Genomic DNA, 27,380 nt, shown 5'->3' with positions numbered 1-27,380 from the left:
AAATACTAATGCATAATTTTAGCGTATACCTTCTCAACATGCTCCTTTCTTAATACGCGAAAAGATCGCATGTTGCTTGATCCCTTTATTCATTTTTATATTACATATCCGGACAACAAAGAATATTTACTTACTCTTCTTATACGAGTAATACATATGTATCTCCCTATTAATATGAATTTGAAAATATTTAATTCTCTTGTCGAGATAGTCGAGATGCAAAAAGGAATGTACAGTCACGGACTTAGTTGTTGAGTTGTTTAGGGTTCACTTTACATAAGACATTTTATACCGTTAATATTGACAAATAAATTAGCTTGAGCCCTAAATGGATTTAGGGCTCAAGCTAATTAAAGTTAAGTGTTAAGTAAAGTTAAAGTGTTTTTAAAGTAATTAAAAACAACAATTAAAGTCTGTGACCTTACCGACCTAGAAAGCTCGGTCACGAAAACAATTCATTTGATTGACGCATTCCATCTAACAATGATTGATCGACGAACTACAATTTATATCAAATTCAGAAGTTTATCGATTTTGAATAAGCAAATGTCCAGCGACCCGCTAGGCGGGTTTTCTGTGCGTGGGCTTTTAGTTACAAACGGATAAAACCGTGTCACGGATACGCTCGTAGCGCCAAGCCACGCACTACGCTATGCTCGTAGCGCGTAGCTAGGCGCAGGTAGTGAACTTGTATGCATATAATTAACATTTTTTATCAATATATTGCTAGTGACAGTAGTGACGTGTTGTGTTACGATTACATTAATGAGTTTTATGACGGATGATCAACTGGCGGTTTTGAAAAGATGTGGGTTCGAATCCCACGTTAGGTACAATTTATAATGAAAACTCTATTGGACATTTATTGGATCGAAGCTGTTATAAGTTGTTTTACTTACTTACCCAAATTCATATCTCGCAACTGTAGCGTACAAGTTAGCGTTAGGGTTAGAGTAAGTATCACGATGTCCCTTTCCTTACAAAAAAAAGTCTGTTATGGGTTTGCACCAACCTTTGTTTAAAATATAAATTTTTGACTATTTACCATTTAACGATTCCCGATGCACCTGATAGGTGCGCCCGATGTAGATACTTTACCAAAATTCATTTGTTTCCTTAATAACCATATATTTTCTTTCTGTTGCAGTGTGGCCAGACGTAGCTGTAGCTGCAGGGGCAAAAAATATGCCAACGAAATATGTGCCAGAATTCCGAATACGCAAATACAATGCCTGCCAAGAATGTAATCTCGAAATGGCTGCGAGCGAAACAAGGAAAACATAAACACCTACCATGGTCCTAGCTAGGAAATAATTAATGAAAAAATATGAATGCCAGCGATCCGGATATACTAGTGGCAAGAGGCCAACTGGAGATACTAAAAGGACCAGAGTATGATTTCGGGACAACTACTTACAACGCAGTCCTCGACTTTAATACCACCTTCGAAAACGCCACTGGCTTGAACTCTACGAGCGGAGATACATGGGACGACTATATTAAGCTGCTCCAAGATCGAGCGCTACTCGTTAGCTTCTTGATCCTGTTCTCCATGACGACGGTGTTCGGCAACATGCTAGTTATTCTAGCTGTCGTGAGGGAACGGTACCTACACACCTCCACCAACTACTTCGTGACGTCCCTTGCAGTCGCGGATTGTCTCGTCGGTTTAGTAGTAATGCCATTTTCGGCAATGTACGAAGTGTTAGAGCATACCTGGTTTTTTGGAGTGGATTGGTGTGACGTTTGGCGGTCACTAGACGTATTATTTAGCACTGCTTCCATACTTAATTTGTGCGTGATCTCTCTTGACCGCTACTGGGCTATTACTGACCCCATAACATATCCAATGAAAATGAGCGGACGGAAAGCCGCTTTCCTGATTGCGGCCGTATGGGTATGTTCCGGGGCTATATCGTTTCCCGCTATTGCGTGGTGGCGAGCCGTGCGATTGGAGGAAGTGCCGGATTATAAGTGTCCGTTTACGGAAAACTTAGGATACATTATATTCTCATCGACAATATCGTTTTATTTGCCTCTGTTTGTGATGGTGTTCACTTATTATCGCATTTATCGTGCGGCGACTATTCAGACGAGATCGTTGAAAATCGGCACTAAGTCGATAATGCGCCCGAGTGGCGAGTTAGAGTTGACATTAAGAATCCACCGTGGTGGCACGGTGCGTCAGCGCAGCGACGCCTGCCACGGCGTATGCACGCCAGAGGAAGCGGACCAGGAGCCGCTCACGGCGCTGCAAAACAACGGCCTGTCTCGTTCTTCCACGCGCCTCACGAACGTCGCCACTCATGGCAAACATTTGCCAAAAAACTTTTCGTTGTCGCGTAAACTGGCCAAATTCGCGAAAGAGAAGAAAGCAGCAAAAACTTTGGGAATAGTGATGGGAGTATTTATAGTGTGCTGGCTGCCATTTTTCGTGGTGAACCTGCTATCGGGGATTTGCTCGGCGTGCATCGCGCACGAAGAGGTGGTCAACATGATTGTCACGTGGCTAGGCTGGGTCAACTCTTCAATGAACCCGGTCATCTACGCCTGTTGGAGCAGAGATTTTCGTAGGTGAGTTTACATATGTATAGGGTAACCTATTGTTAAATACCTGTATTTGTAATGACAACTTTATACTCAATTAAATCATTTACTTACATCACAGCCCAAGAGCATCTTATAGGTAGCTAATTTTTTTTGGTTACACGCTGTTTACATAAACAATTTATGTTAAAAGATATTGCAAATTTGTTGGTTAATTGCTATATTTACGTGAACTATAGGTACTTTAAATCTAAATCATAAATTCTTAACTGATCTATCGCGAATTTATTTATTTATTTATTTATTTCCAAATATGCAAGTTTACAGTTCTAGACCAAAGCACTTACATACTACAATAATTAACATTAAATTACATTATATTAATACATGCATGTCACAGAATAATTCAAACCTTATTTCTAAAATATATACAGCCATATTATTAAATTACATTATAAATAATTTGCGAGTTAACATTATAAGAAATCATTAATTTTATTTTATTTTTATTTTATTGTGTTTACCTGTACGAATACTTCTGACGTTTCGAAGCAGTAGGTTACACTGGACTTGTCTTGGCGTAAGACTGATGTCCCAGCAAAATGTCAAAACACATTTTTGCCAGGTGGTGATACAACATACCCGTATTTCTGTTTTGAACTTTTGTTGATAAATTAGACGTTATTTAGGTAAAATAATTAATCACTTTAATTATTACAATATTAACTGAGATCTAGTCTTGACCCAGTACAAATAATTTAAACATATGACATTTCCATTTTATAAGTGAGTAACAGCATTTTTTTATAAATCATAAAAAAATACCTCGAATTATCTTAAACTTTTAAAACACGTCCAATAGTTTACAAATGAACTAACCGCATTCACGTGAATTGCAATTACATAGTTATTTAAATAATCCAACGGCCTACTTATTGTACATTTGGACAAGTAACAACCTGCTGCATCCATTTACTAATCCGAATTTTGTACCGCTAACAACTTTCATCAATTTATTAAAGTTCTGAAATTGCCAACCATTAACAAAACACACATCCACTCCACTCAGTTCGAATAAATCGTGCAAAAACCGTGGAGTATCGCGGTAACTTTATTACCCTCGTCACGGCAAAAGCCAACTGCACAATTCATTTAGATATTGGAAAACTGAAACGTATTTTTTTTATAGTTCTCAGCTTGGTTACTCGAATTAGTGTACAATTCCATAATTATCTTTTAATACAAAAGCCTGATTTTTCAGCATAAAATAAAATAAAAAAGAGTGTTTTTTGTCACTCTTGTCTTTGCCTTTAGAATGTAGTGTTGCGATTTGCATTAAACAAAAATTTTACACTTTTGTCCCATTTCATCTTTATTCTGAAAAATATCACTTCAAACTAGGCTAGGGTTTTTGCTCGACTCGAGACTTTCGAACATTTTGGCTTCATTCGAGACGAGAAAAAAATTACCGGAACTCGAGAATTCTCGAGTTCCAAACTTGAAGTGCGGACTGCGGACTGAAGCCAGGCGCGCCCTTTCGCCTAACAACTCCGCCTACGAGGATACGAACACCCTATCTTGAGAGATTCTTCCACGCGCTTAAGCAGTGAAGCCCACTTCAAACGTGTTTGCAGGCTGATGTTTCCATCGTAGGTAACCAAACCAAAATAATAAACCAACTTAAAGGCTTATTTTTAAATACAAAAATAAATTTATCACTGACTCTTTTTGTCTTCTCGGAGCCCCGATTTATCCTCCCCATTGTTTGCTTGCAAAATTTTAATACGTAACAAAAATCAAAATCTTCGTTCAAATAAACCAAAATTAAAATTTGCTGTTGTCAGTGTACATTCGAATTGGCCTGTGTGTTAATTTAAAAATATGATAAATATCAATAGGTACTTATAATATTCTCAGTGCATAGATATGTACCTACTTATTACTCTCTTACCAATCCATAAGCGCAAGCAGGATGGTAAGTACCTACCTAAGTCACTACTTAGTGACAATAAATTTGAAACCGTCAATTAGGGAGAACCTCTGCCCTCTTTGTGTTTGAGAATCGTGACCGAGTCACGATGTCGCCATAAATCACTTAATGTCACTTTTGATTTCGACCGCAGTAAATTTTCCCCTATGTGTCACTTCAGTTTCATCATATTTTTTCATCCGTTGACATTCAGAAAGCATTTAGTCTTTGTGGCAAAAAAGGCAATATACGACGTGACTTATTAATAGACATGTCAGAGAGGAATATCAAATATAAAGTAGCCAGGGAAACATAATCCGACCATGTCGCCGATTTTGTGACATGGGTAATTGAGGAGTGTCTTTTCAAAAGGGCTTATTTTTGTATGGTGTTCAGTGAGAAATAAGCCCTTTTGAAAAGACTCTCCTCAATTACCATTGATCCTTTTACCTACATCAATGGTAACTAACGGGCCAATTCGAGTTTTAGTTGTGCGATCTGATTCCGATACGATAATGATAATTATGTCAGTGTCAAAAGTGACATTTCTTCAATCAAAAATGTATCTGCACATCCCTCTCTGGACATCTTTCTAAATACGAGATTCAAATAGTATTATTAGAAAAGCATTTTTAGGTAGGTATCGCAATTCGTTCACATAATCTATTTTACTACCTATTTATATTTAGATTTTTTTTTCTCCTCCATCATTGTAGTAAAATATGTAATACTTGTACGTTATTAATTTTAACTATTAGGTATTTATTTCAAGAAAAATGGTGTTCTTCTTGTGCACATATTTAGGATAAAATTCCTATTCGGAACACTGGGGCCCGATTTTTGAATGTCGACCGCTCGATTTCGTATATTTCGTTCAATAATATCTCCACTACTAGGCATTTAAATTCTACTAATAGAATTGAAAACGAGTGGTCAATACCTCTCGATTCCCAATTTCAATCGCCCGTATTTCAAAAATTTTCATTTCTCCGTTTTCCACCGATTTTCGAGTGCCGAAATCGAGTGATCGGAATTCAAAAATCGGCTCCCTGTACCTCCAATATTCATGTGATGTGTGTTTTTTGAGCCTAGATAAAAAAAGGTGTTTGTAGCATAATAAGTGAGCAATGATCTCATAATCATAACATAACATACGAATCAGCAATTAAATAAAATCGACGACAATGGAAAATAATTCCTGTCGCGTCGAACCGATAAAATTAAAACAGGGTATAAACTCCAGGCATTGAAAATAATGGGGCTATAAATGAATATATCGTAAATGAGAAAATTTCTTGTGCAGTATAAAGGAGTTAGACGAACAAAGCTGCTCGAGTGAGTGTGGAAGTTTATTTATTTTCTTTATTAATTTATATCATAGTAAGCTATGAGGGAAAGATGCAGTTATATGTATAAATTACAAAAAAGTACGTTATTTTCTAATTACCTATATAAAATCTAATTTTATTTTATGACTGGACTGCAGTTACAAGAAACAAGATAATCGCATCTGCCTTGCTAAATTCAGTACCTACTGGCTCACTTTTAGAGACTTTTTAGTTGTTTTATTAATTTACATTTTGTAAAGGTAATAACAGAGCGCAAACCAGAAAATAAATCGAAAGATTAATTAAGTTTTCTTAATATTACGCTGTGTATTTTAATATAAAGCAAACATTAAAATGGTAGGTACTACACAGTTGTAGTATTTCGGAAAAATAACATATTTAAGATATAATGTGATTGATTCTTTTTGTTTTAGCGTGAGTCCTTTATAAGTGCGACATAAAAAAGTAGAAATTAAATAAAATGGATCTAAAATTATTCCATACTAAATTGTCGCCATGTTTAAAAAATGGCTGACGTCATACTCGTGAACGGGTGCTGTTTGTGGAGACTGGTCTGTTTAAGCTAACACGAGCTATTATACTTAGTAACTTTATTTTTGAGTTTCATTACAGTGAGACGCCTCATTCTGCTCTCGTATGTTTCTTTTCTCTTAATGAATGTGTTAATTATACAGGATTTTGACTCTTGGATTTTGATGAATAGGGTCTCTATTCATCTCTAAGGATAATTTGATAAACTATATAATCTTATAGTGCTGACACCTAGAGACATTTACACCTCTAAATATTATAGATTTGTTTTGTGTTTATGTATCTGTATTTTTTTATATTATTATTATAGTTTTTTTTTATGTAATTCGACATTAAGAAACCATATACATACATCTCTAAGTAATTGTAATACGAATTGAATTGCGTTGCAATGCGCGGCCGGAAGCGGTCGTGCCGTAGTGCACTGCACGAATTTTAAAATTCGCGAACCGCGCGGCAATAGCCGCTGCCTGCTTACCCGCTATGACTTCATCACAAGTTGTCAAGTCACGGTGGCATTTATTCAAAATGCCACCGTGACTTTGGATGAGACCAGCATCGTGCAGATCTGCAAGTCCAGCTTCCAGGATGAGGACATGTAGCAAGGCGCTGCTCTACCAGACGCTCAGCAAAGCCGACGAAATGCCATCACGACGAAGAGATGGAGGCGTGAAGAGTCTACGGGACATCATCTCGGTGTTCAAGGGGACCGATTCATCAAACATGCCCTCTTTCGTGGCGAAGGACCTACATCGGCTACCTGTCGTCTCGTTGGACCATGTTGACGTTTCCAGGCTGCTAAAGGATATCATTTTCCTGAAGGACAGTCTGGCTGAAATGCAGGCTAAGTTGGAGGTATCGAATAATACCATCAGTGAACTACGTTCTGAATTAGCGTTAATACGAAGTGCTAGTTCGGAATGTAGGTCAGATAACTCTAGCATAGCCGTGTGTCACGTTGCGCGGAATGCGTCCATCGGCGGTTTCGAGTCCGCGAATTTGGATGCGTCGGCGATTGCTGAGCAGGCGACCGCCGACCCGCGCCCCGCCGCCCGCCCGTCTACGTCACCGGAGACGCGCACGTCACGCGAGAGTACGTTGACCCCACAACGTTCCTACGCTGCCACTGCCGCTAAGCCGCCTGCTGTGTCCAAGTCTAAGCAGCGGCCGAAGAAAGGGGTGCAGAGCCTTCGTGAACCTGTTCACAAGGATCGGTCACAGCTGACACTAAGAGAGTCGTGATGCGACAGAGATGGCTTCAAAAAGGTGGAGAGGAGAAAGAAGTCAGCTCGTCCGAATCAGTGCGGTACCGCACCGACTGGACCTAACCAATTGCTGCGTCCTGCAACACCGACGACGCTGCTGTATGTGTCCCGATTACACTACCTTACGAAGGTCGAGGAGATCGTGAAGTATGTACGAGCCAAGTCCGGATTCATCCTGAGGGTCGTGAAGTTGGAATCTCGACACAGTGTGAATTTTAATTCTTTTGTGCTGAGCGTTCCGACTGAACATCTAGCGACCTTCACCAAGGAGGAGTTTTGGCCGAAGGGTGTCAAGTTCCGGCGGTTCCGCGGCCGGCTCCCTGACACTGCGGGGTTGCGAACTGCATCGCAGCCATAATTGTGTTTTTAGTTTTAAGATATATATAATAATATGTATGCTAGTTTTAAGGTATTTATCTATGGGCCAATAGTTGCCTGAAAATAAATGTTTTCATTCATTCATTCATTCATTCATGTAATTGTAATACGTTAGTTTGAATTGGTACCTAGTTGCAGTTAGTTGTATGTTATAAACTTGTTGATGTATGTTATTATTTTTGCTTGTTTGTTGACGTGTAAAAGTGCCCTTGTGGCCTATTTGCTGAATAAATGTTGAAGTTGACGTTAAGCATTTTACGTCAAAAATGTGACAGTTACGTAGGACGTGGCGCCCTCAATAATTTTCTACAATTTCTTGTCGGACTATATGTCTCACTGTCAAAATTCAAATGCCGGTTTGACCCGACTATGCATGATAGTACAAAATATCTGACGTGTTTTGTCAATGGTTGGCGTTGGGTTATACATAGTTAACTGTTAGCACGGCGTTCCGCAATTGTGAAAGCGGCCTAATATCACAAACGTAACATTTAATTCCATTACAACCATTTATAGGTACTTACGGCAGTGTTTTAGTAAATAATTGATTTTATTTTCTACGCACGCAACCTCAATTGAAGCAAATGGTGTAGAAAAAAACAATTAGCCTAAATCCACAATTAATCTTGACTAACGCAATTTAGTTGTTACAACAAATGTTTATTAGTTAACAAAGGTTTCCTAATTCGTTTTACTTACCAACTTTTAGAAATTAGGGCGGTTATTCCAAATTGTAGTTTTATTATTAAAAATAGAAATATCTTTGTTTCAGGCAACTGGTGGTCCATAGATAAATACCTTAAAACTAGCAGACATGTTACATATAAAAATATATCTAAAAACTACAAAATACACGGTTAATGAAATATGAAATATTATACATATATATATATATATATATATATATATATATATATAAGCGTAATTCACGTAAAACTTAAATATGGTAGAAAACAGTTAACCAATCTTATTGCAAAACTATTTGTTTAAGTGAAGCAAAATATACCCATATCTTTACATCCAATGTTATCCGCCCCATTTATAAATTATTGATATACGGATCTACTTAACTTCTGGAAACTAACTATTGCACAGAGCACAAACCTACTAAAACAATACAACCTGCTTGATCCTACGGTGCCTAATATTCAATGTAGATTCACAGTGATCAAATTCTGTATTAAACTAATCCCATCCTTTACTTAACGTAACTGTAACAGCGACATAGTAAGTAAGCGTATGATACGTTTTTCTAAAAGTGTTCAGAGTCCAGGGGTAAGCCATTAGGCTTAAGTACAGTTTATTTAGCTTTTACCAATTTAAGTTCCCTTAAAATCCGATGTGAAAGGTGATTTGCACGGTAGGTATCGCAAACAAGAGTTAATCTTCTAAAAGTGTCAACATATTTTGTTAAAAGGTACCTATTTTTATTGAACAATTTCAGAGATAGTTTTTGCTGCCGCTTCCCTGAGAGGGTATCTAAAATCTACTAAACGATAACAAACAAGGCCCTGTAGACAACATGCCAATCGCTACGTAGCGAACGAAACGTCACTATCACACTCATAAGAGTGATAGAGAGACGTAAGTACAAAGCGATTCGATGGCGAAGCGCAAGCGATCGTCACCTTGGCTAGGCCGCAAGGTAACAAACACTTGAGGTTCTTAAGACAAAAGTGAGGACCACATTTTCTTTATTAATTTTATCAGGCAAATTCTGATCATAATCTTGTTGAAAAGCGGCGAAGCCTCGAGCGTTTCTCCAACGCCTCCGATAATCCATTTAAAGTTGGTCGGATGGAGCTCATCTTGTCGATTGGGCCGGACGACGAGACACAATTATTGGATTAGCCTCGTAAGAACCATTTAAAGTAAAACATTTAATGCTAATGCTAACTAAGCATTTATTTATTTAATCTTTATTGCACAAAAGAAAACACATTACGTATAAAAGGCGAACTGAGGTCATTACCTAACTTGAATGCCTTATGGCAGCGCTCTCCAGACCCCGGCCCGCGAAGCGTTCCAATCCGCTCCGCCGACAGCGTTCCAATCCGGCCCGCGGGATCCAGGCTCCAAGTGTTCAGCCCTAACAGCAGCAACCAGATACCCCCCCCCCCCCCCCCCGCTTTTTCGACGCGCGTTAAATTGATCATACGGAACTCCGTGTATCTGTTCTCACAAGCGTTAAAAAAGCGCCGGCACTGCTGTCAGTTGGCTGTCAAGTGTCAATTTTTGGTATCAACTGTCAAAATTATTATTAGTTTCACCTTAAAAATGTCAACTTATGCTTACTAATTCCTGAAATATTCAAGCTATATTCAAATAATACATCGTAATAGCAAATAAAGTATGGCTTTGTTGAGATGCGTACGTGGCAGTACGACTCACAAGTGATTTTTAAGTGTTCATATGAACACAAATATTAGAAACGGTAAAAAAGCGCCAACATCGGGTTTTAACGCAACGCTTTTTAAGCTGTCGTGCGAATGGTGCCTTAGGCAAAGCAAATAAATTGTAGGCGGTGCAAGATCATGTGGTATTAGAAAGAAAGAAAGAAAGAAATGCTTTATTTGGTGTAAAACATATACTATTAATCAAACAATTAGGTACTTTTACGAACACAATATATATAATCATTAATAAAACACAAGTATAAACATACATATACATGTGAATAATATTAATACAAATACATATGAAATCAGATGAACTTACAACACAGAAACACTAAGAATTTTAATAACTGCAAAAATACAACTTTAAACAAAGAAGGGGCCCGATTAGACTTTAAGATACGTCAATAGGGGGGTGTACTTTCGTTTGGGCTAAATACCTTTCGCCAAATTTCACTTCCCAACAAACTTATCGCAATAGTTTCATTTCCCAAAGGAACCTTTAGCAAAGTTACACTTCGCATATAATAGGCCAAGAAAGGTACGCTCGGCTAGTATGGCGGAATGGAAATAATTAGTAATAGCTGAAATTTTCGGTGTATGGGACAGATAATAAATCTAGTGATTACGTCGACACATAATCCAAATAAATATATTACATTTAGGTATTTAAAAAAAAATGTAAAAATATAAAAAATCACAGAAAGTTTGTAAAAAATATTAATAACATTTTTTAAATTTATACTCATAGAGAAATATTTGCTTTATGACATTAAGCATGAATCACACAAAAAATAATTCTGTATCCTACATTTAAAGTAAGTAACCTACGGTTATTATTAAATTCAGTATATTTCCGTCCTCAAAAATGGTAATAGGCTATTTTTTCTCTCATTATTTCCAAATTACAATAAGTACAAGCGTTGCAATTTAATCGTACACTAAATAATACCGTATGGGAGGTTTTATGGGGTTGTGCATTAATTGCCTGGTTAAAAATGGTAATAGATCAATATCATATGGGATTTTTATTATGAGTTCTCCTTCATCGAATACTGTAAAAATCGGCTTGAAATATGATTCGTAACACAAAAAACCATCAAAAACGTTATCGTTGCTTTAAAGTTGCCGCGCACGAGCCAGCGAGCTAACGCGATTGGTCGTTGCATGGAACGGGGCGACGGAACGATGAAACTTCCATCGCCCCGAGCGCGAATATTTAAAAAAGTATTTAGTATATTTACTATTTACTCGGTCAAAACATATGTACCAGTGAACGTAAAAAATATAGGAGACTAGATTCGAACTAATTATCAGCTTTAATCTGGGCAAGAGTGCTGTAAATAAGAAAGTAAATTTTACGTAATTGCAGGCTTTCCGTCGTTGCGTGCGCGTTAAATTTAATACAATAATAGGCCAATTATATAGGGCTATTATACTGACACACACCCAATTTGATAGCAGAAAAAGACGCGAAATTAAAATTTTCTTAGGGAAATCAAATCTTCGCGCCTATAAGTTTAAACTTTAGGTTTCAATAGCGGTCATTTAAGTACCACCCCTCACCACTAAAATGTAATTATCAAAAACGACAGTTGCTAATGTTCCCCAAAGTAAGCATTTCTAGTTAATGCTGCAATACATTGGTACCGGGCACCTTGCGACGCAAGGCCGAGCAGGAATCGCAAACCTTAAAATATTTGCACTAATTAATTGAGTTAGGATTTTGTTAGTACTCTTTAATTGAATAGCAAAAAATATAAGTGCATTAGAAATACCGTTTTTATTCGATTTTTAATTAAGTAATTATTGTTAAACTTATTTTTACCGTGTGGTGTCGGTTAAAATTTCACTAGTAACATCATTTGGCGACTAGGGCAATAAAAGTCGACACCACAACCAACAAATTAACAAACAACAATAACCAACAAATTAACAAACAACAAAAATTTGCAGTAATATTCCAAAACTCGACTGAACGCAAGCGCACCGAACCGTGTCGCTCCCCTGACGCGACTCAGTGTCATAAAACGTAAGGCCGTGGTATTAACGACAGCGGATAGCTGAGCGGCGAGCGGTGACTGCAGGCGGCAATAAGGTGTTCAGTTAATGTTTTTATAATTTGAAATGACTTCGTTTCCATGTAGAAATAACCAAACAGACTTTAGAAGCATTTAATATTTTATTTGTGGCCGTATAAATTATGTTTTATTGGTAAATTAACTACAATTATTCATATTTGTGTATAAAACAATATACATACTATAATTAATACTAAATTAACATTAAATAAATACATTATTTATGACATAAAAATACATTGCGCGTATTTAACTACTTAGCACTGTTTAATTACGATACTTGCAAGCAAGTAGTAAAGTATATGGCTCCATCCTATCCTGTACCACGATATACAAGCGATAACATTTTTGCGACAGTTTTGTATAGATAATGGATTTGTCGCTAGAAAATTACGATATCGAGATAAAAGTCAGGTCTCTGAGCGCTATTGAAACCTAACGCTATACATGTTTTAAATTTGCCGCGCTTTTTCTAGTCAAGCTGAATGTGTTTCACTATAGAATAGTAATCGAATTGGTTCAGATTTAACGTTTAATGCATATAAATAACATAATTAGTAAATAACATAATTTTGGACTAAGTACATTATACATACCTACATGACATCAGGCTATGGTTTGGCGCACCGTGACCCTGAACGGCGCGGTAATGTGTTACGGCTGTTAAGTGAAGTCCAGACGGGATGATCAAATCGACCGATTTGATCAGAAATGAAATTGGGGTCAATCTCCAAATTAAGCAACAATTAAACAACTGTACCGATATTTGGAACCTCAGAATAATATACCCGGCCGGATACCGGATAGTAACTTTGCTTGATTTCAGAGTAAACAAATTGGATTTAAGAAACAGTCACGGTCATATTGTACATTACTCGTTTATTATTTCAAAACAATTTAAACATCCACTCACTTGCACGCGTAGGTACCTACTCATTTCGAACATAGAAATGAGTCCGCGCCAATGTTCACCACGAAACAGGTTAAAACCTGCACAATGCGCACCTAAAAACCGAAATGTAGGTATTGTTAAATTTAGTTTGTAGTTAATTAGTTTTTTGGTGTAAGTGTATGACCAAGGTCTGAAATAAATGATTTTTTATTTTTTTTATTGTTCCGCCGGCCGAAGATTCGGCGGTCGGATACCGAATATTTGGCCGACGGTCGGGCCGAATATCCGGTATCCGACCAAACAACTATCCATTGCATTTCTAATTGAGAGTGGCAACACTATCGTAGGTCGTATTGCCCTTTTCTAGCATATACGTCCCTCGCTCCTACACTCCCACCACACAGGCAGGTTGCTTTGTCAGTTATACAAGGCAAATTTTCAAGTCATTGGCATGCTGTTTTTCCATCTGGAAGGTCGTGAAGCTAAACTGCTGGTGAGTTTTTGAATTTGTACCTCAGTTTAGCTGACTATATTGAAATAGTTATTTATTTTACAAGGGGGCAAAGTTGTTGTTTAACCGCTCGTGCTAATATTGATACTTGAGCAAGTAAAACATTCGAAACACGGAATCTTGAGCGTTGCGAGGGTTTCAAAGCACGAGGGTTAAACAAAATTTGCCCCAAGTGAAACACAAAATGTTTCACCACACCAGCCCGAAGCAAATATTAAATGTAAAAATATCATACAAAATCAAATACAAATGAATTTTATTAAATATTTATGATTTAAAAGTCAATTCTACCAGCAAACATAAGAAAACAACTCAAAATTTGCATTTGATTCCTTTGCCTCACTTGTGAATAAAATGAAACTTTGCTCTCAGTCTTTGAAGTGCAAAGTAAGCCTTTCCGAGCTGGTGTGAAATAAATAATTAAATTTTTCACGCCACTGTTCGGAAATGTGGCAATAGATGGTCTAAAACCAAGCTGGAAAGTAGGCAATAGCTGTAGCACTTGAACCACCACTACTACACTCGCGTGCAAAAGTATTGCATCACTTTGCATTTTTTCGTCCGCACCCAATATCTTTGTAATTCTATACCCGATTCTGAAAATTTTGGTATCAACTGAAAGCTTATAATGTAACGCATTAGAAAAATGGTAAATTCAATGAAATTTCGAATCTGAAGACTATAAAAAATCATAAAACTGAAAGTAGTCGCATAATGCTCCAAAAATAGATACGGAAACTTGAGAATAAAAGTCATTTTTTTAATACAATATCGTTTATTATTATTAAATTAATACTTGTTATTGCCACCTACAGGCCTCCTTTCACAAACCAAGTGGTTTTTCATAGACGTAATTAATTTTCTAATGTGATCATGAGGAATAGCGTCCCACTCCTCCAGCAAGGCTCCCTTCAACTCCTCAACATTGACCAGGGCAGGATTCCGCTTTCGAACCCTCCTTTTTAGGTAGTCCCACACGTGTTCAATGGGGTTAAGGTCCGGGCTCATCGCTGGCCAGTCCATTGTGTCGATGCCCACTTCGAGAAGGTAGGCTGCGGTGGCCCTAGCGGTATGACACGGGACATTATCCTGCATTAGGATGAACCCCTCATCAAAAATACCGGCATAAGGAACAACATGTTCCTCCAGGATATCAGTGATGTACTTGGCAGCGGTCAATCCACTGTCACGGCCCCCGCCAGGCACGAAAACCAGTTCTGTCCGCCCGTCGTAGGAAATGCCGCCCCAGAACATTACGGATCCACCGCCATAGGCGACCCTTTCGGAGAAGAAACATTGAGCGAACTGTTCTTCTGGCCTTCTGTAGACTCTTCCTTTTCGGTCACATCCATTCAAACACATTCTGCACTCTTTCAAGAAGAGAACTGGGGTTCATTGCTCAATGGTCCAGTCCTTGTGATTTTCAGTAAACTCTCTTTAGGCTGTACGGTGTCGCGCCAGCAATCTGGGCACCGCTGCGGGCCTCCTGGGTGTCAAGTTCGCTTTCTTAAGTCTTCTTCTTATTGTCTACTCACTGGCAGCCACTCCTCGTACCTCACGCAGACGCTGCTGGATGGCAATGCTGGTCTGGTGTCGATCTCGGAGAGATGTTGTGACAAAGAAGCGGTCGTCCCTCTCTGATGTACACTCTCTGCGGCCGCTTCTTGGTCTTGAAGTAAAGGATCCAGTCCCCTGGAACCTCTGGTAAACTCTGCAAACTGCAGATTGGCTTAAATTCAGCTCGGCAGCTACTGAACGTTGGCTACGCCCCGCTTGCAGGGGCTGGATGATTTGGCGGACTTCAGCTTCAGTGGTTTCCATTTTTCCAGGTCTTTTTCACGGGAAAATACGCGGAGATATGTAACGATCGACTTCTGATAAGTGACTGATAACAACCCCTTCTCTACCCCCGTTTTATAAGGGTCAAGGGTAACGCAACTCGTGCGCGTGATAACGTGAAACCGCTCACAAATCGGGAAAATGCCGATAATTTGAAAAATACTGGGCCGATTTCCATGTTTTTTTACTTTTCGTAAAGCTAAAACTTCAAGGAACATGATTACATTAAAATAATTTAGAGAAATTAACCAGTTTACAAATATATTGGATGCGGACGAAAAAATACAAAGTGATGCAATACTTTTGCACGCGAGTGTACAATGTTTCATTATTATCATCATCTGTCATTGGTGACAGTTCGCTACAGCAATGAGTATAATTTAAAACATAAAAATCAATAAAAGGTCTTTTTTGGCGCAACTTTTTCCTTCAAAAATAAATTTAGGTTATTTATAGGACCAATTTCTTGTTAAAAAAAAAACGAAATGTCAAACTATTCATTCATTCAGTCAGTTCATTCGATTCACGCTTAAGGCGTTTTTTACTTTTGTAGCTGTTTGTGGTTTTTTTAGCAAAAACGCTTCTAAGTTTAGAGTCCGTTTGAAGCAAAAAACATAAAAACGCCTCTTAAATGTGATAAAAAAGAAAAATTAAATAACTTATCATATTCGGAACTACAGATGCAACGGATAGTTGTTTGGCCGCATACAGGATACGGGAGGTACGGCCTGACCATAGGCCGAATATTCAGTATTCAGCCGCCGAATATTCGGCCGGGGGAAATATTCAGGTTTTTCAGGTGCGCATTGTGGAAGTTTTGACCTGTTTCGTAATGAACTTTCGCGCGGTATATAGGTCTATCACTAGGTACGAAATTAGTGCGCGAGCTAGTGAATGGAACGTTTAAATTGTTTTAAAATAATAATCGAGTACGATTATATTCCGATATCAAGCATAGTTATTTAGTACCCTTATTTTAGTATCCGGTATCCGTCCGGATATTCAAATAAGGGCGAGATAGGATACCGGATAGTAACCGAATATCCGGTGCATCTCTATTCGGAACCTAAATTTTTAATCCTGTATGGTGCAAATATGTATAATATTGAGACAATGACTTGAAAATTTGTCTTGTATAACTGACAAAGCAACCTGCCTGTGTGGTAGGAGTGTGGGGTAGAGAGGGAGGTATATGCTAGAAAAAGACAATACGACCTAGGGGCTGTCCATACATGACGTCATCTATTTTTGACGATTTTTGTCGCCCCCCCCCCCCCCCCATAAAATCATCAAAAAATCATGCTTCGAATGACACCGTTTCCACCTGCGTCATGCTACCATCATCCGATGTCCAGACCCCCCCCCCCCCCCCAAATTTGAAATGACTTAAATTTATGAATAGCCCCCTACGACAGTGTTGCCACTCTCAATATTATTTATTCTTAGGTTCCGAATATGGTAAGTTATTTAATTAGCGTTTTATTTTTGAGTAAAACGCTGTCATTTTAAAGCCGTACTTTTCGCCTTATTGCAAAGGAGTAAGGTGCAAAAGTGTAAACATATATTTCACGTCGACTCTTATTATACTATGTTATACTTATTATGGAACTTACTATGTTATACTTATTATGGAACGTAAACTATGAATTGAAAGAGCACGAAATAGTCAATATAATACGTTTGTTGAAAAAAAAAGTCTACAGACGCTTAGGCGCGAAGGGTTATTGTCTCATAGAAAATTTGAATTTCGCGCCTTTTTCTACTGACAAAGTTGTTGGATAGACGTTAATATCAAATTAAAGAGTGGGCCTACACACTTCGCTGTGACAGAATGTGAAAGTGTCACCAAAACTGTCAAATGACTACGATAATAAGTATTCCTTTTATAATGCCACTCCACACTATGCCATTCTGAAATTAAATAAGAACGATAGATAGTCATGCGCAATTTTTATTTTTGTAGTGGGTCATAATTGACGTATATAATTACGAATATAATTTGAACATCAACCAATAATATTGGATATGATATCAGTTATTTTTAATCAGCTATCATTCACGCGCGCGTTCATTTTGCTCAGACTTGGCCGCACAAATATTTGGTGCGAGCGAGACGCCCGCGCACGTTCGAATTGGCCTGTCACTTGTAGCAACTTGTAGGTAAGTACATACTTACCTACATACTATCCACGCGTCCTTGGCACGAACTCCCGCCACCGCCCGCATTGAAACTGTCCCCGCGCGCCGCAAGGAAATGTAATCCTTAGCATTAGCGCAAAGAGTTCAAATTTGGTAGTTTCATTTAGCGAATTTGATAAAATGCACATATTTATTACATTGACCATATTTTTGTGTGATTATGTATTGAATATCACTTTGAACGTTATCAGAACAAAGTCTGCAAGAAATTATATCTATAACCATTTTTTCTAGCATGTTTAAGGCGTAAATATATATACAAGTGATACAAATAATATTGATGTCGGATTCTCGGATAAATAGCTTAATGAGGTAGTTTTATGGTAATTCAATCAAAGACCTAATTATTACTTTTTTTTTATATCAAGTCACGACGTATATCCGTGAGGCCCCGCCATTTATTGAATGAGTTATTTTCCGTGTTAATATTTTGACTGATTCCATTGTCGACTCATTATAAATATTATTTTCGTCACGTTTACGAACTAAAAATACTATTACTATTTTTAACAAACAAGAACGGCTCTTTTTTTTAACTATTTTTTTTTACCTACTTCCGGACAGAAAGTTTTTTGGATTCGAAAATAAAGTACTTATCTTAAAATGATCTAAAGAACAGGAATAAAAAAAAAATTACCTATTACTAATTAATGTTTAACGTAAGCGTATCTTTACTGGAGTATAATGTATTTGGTCAAATTATCACTTGGCATGATTTTACTTTGTCAAATGTTGTTAGGACAAAAAATTATTTAGCAAACGTTTTTTATTGGCTAATATTATATTCCAAAAAAGCCGTTAAGTGGGTTAGGTTAGGTTTGAACTGCGATCCTCACAGAACCGAACAAAAGTGGGTTAGGTTAGGTTAGAACTGCGAGCCTTACAGAAACGAAATGCTACTAGAAAAGTGGATTTGATTAGGTTCGAACTGCGATCCTCACAGAACCGAACTGCTATCAGAGAAGTGGGTTAGGTTAGGCTGGAACTACGACCCTTACAGAAACGAAATGCTACTAGAAAAGTGGGTGGTTTTACCTCCATTTCTACATAGTGCACCATCTACAATAATCTTTCACCGGCCCCCATAGAAATCGGTTTTTTTCTTAAAAAATATGATGTTTATGGTTCAACTAATCACATCCGTATGCGTAAAACATAACCAAAATGATAAAAAAAACAAGGTCGGGATTAAGTATTTCGAATAAAAGCAAAAATAAAGATATCTATTGGTATGTAAATTGTATGCCATGCAATATGTTATGCTTAATGATACATTTGACTAAATAACACTTGGTAAAATGAAACTTGTCCAAATAATTATTTGCTAAACAATAACTTGCCAAAAAAGACTATTGCTAACTGAAAAATTGCGATAAGTTGTTTTGCCAAACATTTTTTTGGGAAATGATAATTTGGGAAACATAGTTTGGGATATGATACTTTGGGAAACGTTTTTGGCCCATTCGTTAGTAAACCCAAAATTTTGTTATAACTGACAGGCCGATACCGTCCGGCGGACTGTTAATCAGTGGGCCCCTTTAGACTTTCGATCGATGTAAAAAAAAAACATGAATATAGGTCCAAAATGCGCTTAAAAAAACATAGTTAATTTATACAAAAACGAAAAATATAAAAAATATTTTTAAAAGAACGAGCAATGTTATGCTTGAGGGAACTCAGCAATTATTTATTTTATTATTAAAACACACAAAAAATTTAAATCCAAATATGTACATGATATTTGCGGTCCCGAGCACGCACATCCATCTCGCTCACGCTTAGGTACGCTCAGTGAGAGTGAGAGAAGAACACGAACCTCCAGTAGGCCTTAATAGTTATTTGTACAACAAGAGATCAAAGTTTGATATTTCTTCGAGTGCTTATTTTGAGTCCCGTGCAAGCGAAAGATTCTATAATAGATTCACGAGCGTAGCGAGTGAATCTAATTTAGAATCTTGAGCGTAAAAGCGCACGAGAGATGTAAATAACTTTGATCTCGTGTAGTACACAAAATGTTTCACCCTAAGCAGTGAGAACATACCTAGAGGGACAGAGATAATAGAACCCAAGTATATCGAACTTGTATTGGACCCCGCATGTTGAAATGACATTTGACTATAAAGGTCACTTGAATGTCATTTTGTCTCACTGTTTTTAAGAAGCAAAGTACCCTTGTTCGAGCTGCTGAGGTGAAAAAGTATATATAGCACATTAATTAGTAGTAAAAGGCCGAAAGCGTCCATTACAGAAAGGCCACGCTTACGTCCATCACAGCCAATTATACTGAATGGTTACCATGCGAATCTGAAAACCCGCAATTATATTAAAAGTGCAGCGGCCGCTCGAATGTTAATACAATAATTTCAGGAAAATCCTCAGCTTTTGTAAAGTGAAATGTCCCTGGAATTCCATTTATTATAGTTAATGGCTCAACGTATGTACTTCATTTGACGTGGAGCTGATTTGTATTCTCCATTTAGGAGTAGGAATTTATTTTTAAAATAATTATTCGACTGTAGTTAAAATAATATCCAAAAAAACTAAATTAATAACATAACATATAACATAACATATAACATAACATAACATAACATATAACATAACATATAAACATAACATATAAAAAACTGTTCTAGGGTGAATCGGTTCTATGTAGTAGGTATAAATAAAACTTTACAAAAATGTGTGACAGTATGGATCACTCAGTAGGTACAGCTCTACGCAATTTTTAGGAAGCGCGGTTACGTTTGAGACAGTACTTACTCCATCATTGAGAACAGCTAACAGTTTTAATTTATTTTTGCGCGTCGCGTCGAAACAATTTCGAAATGGGAATCCACCCATCTGTAAAAATCCTCAAAATTGATGGTTCTGGAATAAAACCCTGGTGAAAGCAGTTTCCGGAAAACCCCTTCATTTGAATAATATTTTCGATAGTACCGCTCTCAAATGGTTACCCAGATGGGGTGCATTACATTTGTTATAATTACTTTTCATATATTATAGTTTGACATATCGTTATTTTGAATAACGTAATAAATGGCATACTACCGGTATTAACGGTATACATAATGTTATTATTGATATAATGGTCATAAGGTATACCTAAGATAACAATGTATATTAGATGAAGCGTACATATATGTACGCTTCATCTAATATACATTGTTATCTTTCCCATCACGGAACAATGGTGTTCCGGACCTTTGGGAGGCGTGCGCGGAGCCGAAGCCAACACGTAGAGGCCCTTTTGACACTTTAATGAAATGTAAGGGGTACACCGAGCGGAGGCTGCCCTTGCCCGTGTCATGGGACGCACGCAGAGGCAGCACCCGCCAGGGTGTAAGGACTATTGAGAGTTGATGGAATCTAAAATGAACTAGGTTATTGGGTGAAAGCGATGGACTAAGAACTGAGCTATGGGGTAAAAAACCGGACGCCTGCCTAATAAAACGGTATGCAATTTTATTTCCGGCAGACGGTGACTCGCCCTCACAAGATGGGCCCCCACAAAAAGCGACATCTATGATGGCTCAAGGGCAACACCGGTGTGAGCGGCTCACATTGTTATAATTATTACATACTCTAAAGCACATAATTATTTGTGTGGCATAATAGGTGCATGACATAAATGGGTTAGGTTAGGTTGGAACTGCGACTCCGTACAAACGAATAACTACCTAACAAAAGGAGGGTTAGGTTAGGTTAGAACTTTGACCCTCCGTAGAATAAAATACTCTAACAAAAAAGTGGTTTAGGTTAGGTTTGAACTGCGGCCCCCGCAGAACGAAAAACGTGACAAAATTGGTTAGGTTAGGTTAGAACTGTGACCTCCCTAGAATAAAATAGCTAGCAAAAGCACTAGGCCTGCGTACTAGTTATAAAAAGTATGTAAAACTTTACGTTATCAGTAAATGAAATATGACATAAAATGTTATACAATATATGTGTTTATACTTGATAAAATTGTATGAAGTATTACGTTATACAAAAATATAATATAACAAATGTTATTATAAAACATGTCTTTATACTATTTCTAAATTATATTACATTATGCATTATATCAATGACAGTTTAGATGAAATCACAATATAATAAAGGAAACGTATAATAAAAATTACATTATAACATACAATAATATATCGAATGGCATTATAACAAATGGATGATAGTTTTTTTATAATTATATTAAGCATTACACACCCACCCAGATGATATAGTTACCCTATTACCAACATTACCTATGATATATTATAGGAAATGGAGTTTTTTTTTATTTTGTTTCTAAGTGACATTAATTATATTTCACCGAACTTAATTAGTACTATAGCCACCATAGGTAGGAACGTGAATCTTAGGAAGCTATTGTTATGGAAACATTTATAATGTGGTCGTGTTGAATAGGGTAGAGAGCTTTAATGTTGACCACTTACCGTTTAATAGTGTCATTTATAGTGCTTGGCCAAAGAGTATACTTGTATACCTAATAACTTGATCGCATTCTAAAAACACTTTATTGCGTTTTCCTATTGAGGGTATTAGTTATGTAAAAAAAAAACTAATATATGGTTTCTATAAATAATTCTATCAAATATCATAATTATCCAATACCCCTTTAATTGTTAACCGGTTCCAGTCCCTGGGTGGAGGCGGTCTACTGGGTATTCGACCATCAATCTTGCCCTTCTCTTCTCTCGCATCATATGGAATGAAATCAAAAAAAAAAAGCTTCGTCAGCGATTGCCTTATACCTTTTCATGCGGATTGATGTGACTATAAGCCGCTACATCAAACAGCGTATTGTTTGATGCTGCAAGTGGACGTCAGCCATAAACCGAACAAATAGATTTGCATCGCAAAATGCGCCCAATGTGAAACATTGGCGAGATGTGAGCGCCGCCGCGTACGCTATTGATTTACTAAGCCTGATATCGCATTTTAACTGACGAGAACCAGTGTCAATATTATTATGTTTGAATAATACTTAGGTGTTTCGATATTCAAAGTTACTAAGACAGAAATGATATACCTATATTCACATCTAACTACTAATTTATAGAAGAGTAGATAAGTAGGTTTAGTGGGTGTATCTCTTACTTAATTTGCACATCAATGACACATCATGCGTCACTACGTCAATCACATGGCCTACCGTGAAACACGACAATCGAAAGTTCGGTTTCTGCCTCTCTATCACTCTTGAATATTCGAGCGATAAAGAGGCAGACAACTAAATTTCGATTTTCGCGTTTACCAGTAGGCCCTTGTTAACAAAGCTGCACTCTGGCGGCAGAACATTGCAGTACGAGTAATATCCCCTATTGGGTTTACTAACGAATGGGCCAAAAACGTTTCCCAAAGTATCATATCCCAAACTATGTTTCCCAAATTATCATTTCCCAAAAAAATGTTTGGCAAAACAACTTATCGCAATTTTTCAGTTAGCAATAGTCTTTTTTGGCAAGTTATTGTTTAGCAAATAATTATTTGGACAAGTTTCATTTTACCAAGTGTTATTTAGTCAAATGTATCATTAAGCATAACATATTGCATGGCATACAATTTACATACCAATAGATATCTTTATTTTTGCTTTTATTCGAAATACTTAATCCCGACCTTGTTTTTTTTATCATTTTGGTTATGTTTTACGCATACGGATGTGATTAGTTGAACCATAAACATTATATTTTTTAAGAAAAAAAAACGATTTCTATGGGGGCCGGTGAAAGATTATTGTAGACTAGACGGGCCCGCAGCTCCGCTCGCGTAAATGAAATAAAGAGTTCGTCTTATGTTTAGTTAAATACCGACATTATTATGTATTCAACCCTGCCATGGTTTAAAACTGTGATAGGGATTTCTTATTTGTAGCCGTTATTTGGATAACTCAATTCGCAAATTTGTCAAAAAATGATGTGATTTGATAAAAGGCAAGATTGTATTTTTTCATCTACACGTATTTATTTAAAACTTGTTTCAAGATAAAATTATTATTTGTTCTTATAAGCCTAGTTGCAAAAACGTTCATTAGATTAATTTTCGCCTTAAGACGAATATGGACGACCACCGCCCTTAAATCGCCTTTTCATACAAACATAGGTAGTCTAGTCCTCTCGGACTTCTTGCGATAGCTCTCGCCAGCCGAGGTTGAGCAGGTCTTGAGCTACTACGTCGTTTCAGCGGTACCTAGGACGTCCACTCGGGCGTCTCCCATTTTGTTGTCCCAAAGTACCTGCGCTCTCTTCACGGCACGATCCTCTCCCAGTCTCTCTAAGTGTCCGAGCCAACACTGAATTTAGCCGCTTTTGTCTCTCAATATTTCGCCACTATATCGGACCACATCCTTATTTCTATGGCAACAAAATTATATTACGATATTTGGCCGACTGCTGACTGTACATTTGCTTATTTTTATCAGGTCGCTCAATAACATCTGAACATGCACTTTAATCTACCTACATAACTTACTATCAACTTTGTATTTTTGGCCCATCTCAGCATTCTTAGCCCGTTCCCCGGACGAATGGCAATGTTTGCCGAAGCCGTGAAAGTCAATCTGAATAATATAACTCAAAAATAAATTTAAAACAACAAAATACAAATTGATAATAATAATATAGTAATTACTTTGATTGATAAGAATGATAAGTCATATATGACATAAATCACTCGTATGGGCTCTATAGACTCAGGTTGAGGTTGTGAGGTGGAATCTTGGTATCAGATACCCAGTAAGTGTTAATAATTTAGGAGTATCACCCCATAATAAGGAAGCAATAAATTTAAAATAGTTAGACGGACAAAAACGACAGGCTAAAATAAACGACGATATTTTAAAGCGAAACCATAAGTAAAAAGGGTGTAATTTATGAGTTGTCCGAAGTATAGTTTCGAGGAAATTATAAAAACTACGCAAACAACGTCGATTCTGGCTTTCGCTGGGAGAGATAAAGGGCCGTCACTGTACACAACGGTAAACTAATCTAGAACCTCAACACATGACCCTAAGGTCTACAATACGATACGTAGCGGTATCTACTTTGGTCAATTCGAATGTTTCAGTAACCATGTGCGAACTCTGCGCGCGCGTCGCTGGTGTCGGGCATTTTGGCATCCCTGTGCGAGCGAGCGAGACAGAGCAACACCAGCCGATGGCGCCATGTGTGGGAAGATGACAACAAAACGCATCTTCGGACGGGACGTCACGACAAACGGGATGTGCAGACACTTGTAGCGAGAATGTATTTTATTCACTGATAATAAAGTCGACCGTACTAATTTAAGTAGAGATAAGCGAGTATTGTAAAGGTTTTTCGCTAAGAACGGGCGAGGAGAAGGACACTCAGATTCCAGACACCAAAGAGGGCGGCGCGACCATTAGATTTGCTCTTGCTACGAAATATCGCCAAGTGTTATCTAACTTTGTAAATTATATTTAATTCTGTATAAAATCAGATCTAGAATCAGTGGTTCCGGTTGGGCGATATAACCAGTTAAGTACTTACCTAGCATTAGGCCAAGAGTAATAATGTTACCTATAGCCTGCCAAGCTATATTATGAGTATTTAAAGGTGACATCCTATAATTATATTATATCCAATGAGTTCGACTCTCATTATTGTTGCCTAATAAATATGGTTAAATACAGCTATAGAATCAGGGATTCAAGCTCCCGCAGATAATTTGATGTAAATGAATTGTATATGGAAATATGTACTGGTATTGTATTTTGTAGTTGAATATTACCGACTAATCATGTTAAACGGTCATTCGCAATTATACTGTGTATACTGTCTTGGAAATTACGAGTAGATTGTTCTTTATTCTTTATTCTTTATTCAAACACTATGTATAAGTTTACAGCTCCAGCCATTAAATGTTTATTGTTAGATAACTGAAACGTGTAAGCACCAATGTATCTAGACATTACAATGTTGATTATTAAGGGTCGAGCCAAGGTTTTCCTGGGTTTTTCCTTGGTTCGAAGAGTACATACATATTGTTCCCAGGGGGGTATGTGCGTTGGTAATTGTTATTGTATTTAATAAAGACTTCATTAAATTTTGGTAATGGTTCGAGCAATAAAAGGCATAGGTTGCACTTCATATTTGTATTACCACAGTGTAGAGATTACTTATTGAGTTTATATCCAAGCACGGATAATTGACTTCCAGAAAACTAATGCCTAGTGGAATTTTTCATAGGAACGCACAATACCCCACGAATTTGCGATAATAAATTCAAGTATATAAATCGCCATGCGCATTTTTTCTACAGACACCCCAAAGTAGTTCAGACCCCTGTTATAAGACAGGAATTACATCTAGTTTCTCTCTTTATGATCCAACTACTTAGACTGGTATATTTTATCAACCCCAAATGCCATCTCACGTGGTGCCGTGGCGCAGAATCTAGATTTTGTTTCTAAATTAAATTACGAAAAAAAGACACAACTAGAAAAAGAACCTTTAACTTAAAAATCAAACACAACGTAGGAAACTTTAAATGTTATTAAAATAATTGACGATCACTATTATATATTTACATACTTGAGAAAGGTCTGAGAGGGGTATTAGGTTACTTAGAGTTCTAATAGACTTCAATTGGAAACCATTATTAGTGTGAATTTTATAAGGTTGACAATTAAAAATATCCAAGACAGTATACCTACTTATGTGTCATTGAATTTTATTTTGTGTGTGTTTTGTGTACAGTGACGTAGATATTTTGTGCTAAATTGAGAGCTAAATAGTCTTTTGTAGTACAAGTTTTATTTGATTAGGTTAGACTATGGTTTATAATTCGCCTTGAAGGTTGCAAATAGGCGCGAAGCAGGTACCAAACAACGGAGAACAATAGGATCAGAAGGTTTGCTTGGGCAGTTCAAGATTAGATAGCGTAGTATGAATGCCGTTGTAGGAATATCGACCATAGGACGTAATATAATAGAGTTATTGATGGCGAGATGTGACAGGCGTGGTATTTTATTTAAAGCGGAGAGTGAGATATTTAGATTGAGTTTAATGCCGCCGAATAGATAGTAACTCATTTAATATAAAGTTAGTAATGTGCGAGCTTCTGATACGAAGGTTGTTATGAGATTTACGAGGTTAAGTACATAAATTATGTTAGAGCTCTAGTAGATTTAATGTTGATGCATTTGTTAGAGTTGAGAAAATAAGGGAAACCGGATAATAGTGCAAAACTGAGTAGTATTCGCTTGTGAATTTACGACGAACGCGGTGTATAATTAATTTCAAAGATCATGTAGTATGTATGTATGTCACAAGTAGATATACCGTTTAAAATTGTAGGTTTACACGCACCTCTTGTTGCACATATCTTCCTATAATTAAAGGTACACAAAGTAATTATTTATTTCCATTGATGTTGTTCCACATAAAATGCGTTTATATA

At 37.2% G+C, this 27,380-nt stretch overlaps 1 protein-coding gene across 2 annotated transcripts in view; it reads left to right on the top strand.

The window, feature by feature from the left end:
- Positions 1-1,080: 1,080 nt before the first annotated feature.
- Positions 1,081-27,380, top strand: part of LOC134795476 (dopamine receptor 2) — an 82,914-nt gene continuing 56,614 nt past the window's right edge. For both annotated transcript variants that reach the window (XR_010144818.1, XM_063767332.1), the window contains exon 1: positions 1,081-2,574. Coding sequence is in view for 1 of the 2 variants with exons in the window: in XM_063767332.1 (XP_063623402.1) it covers positions 1,328-2,574 (1,247 nt within the window). In the remaining variant the exon portion in view is untranslated. The remainder of the gene's footprint in view (positions 2,575-27,380) is intronic.

The sequence above is a fragment of the Cydia splendana genome, chromosome 1 (assembly GCF_910591565.1).
Source record: "Cydia splendana chromosome 1, ilCydSple1.2, whole genome shotgun sequence".
NCBI classification, from domain to species: Eukaryota; Metazoa; Arthropoda; class Insecta; order Lepidoptera; family Tortricidae; genus Cydia; species Cydia splendana.
Note: the sequence above shows the minus strand (reverse complement) of the source record. Positions and strands in the feature narration are given on the sequence as shown.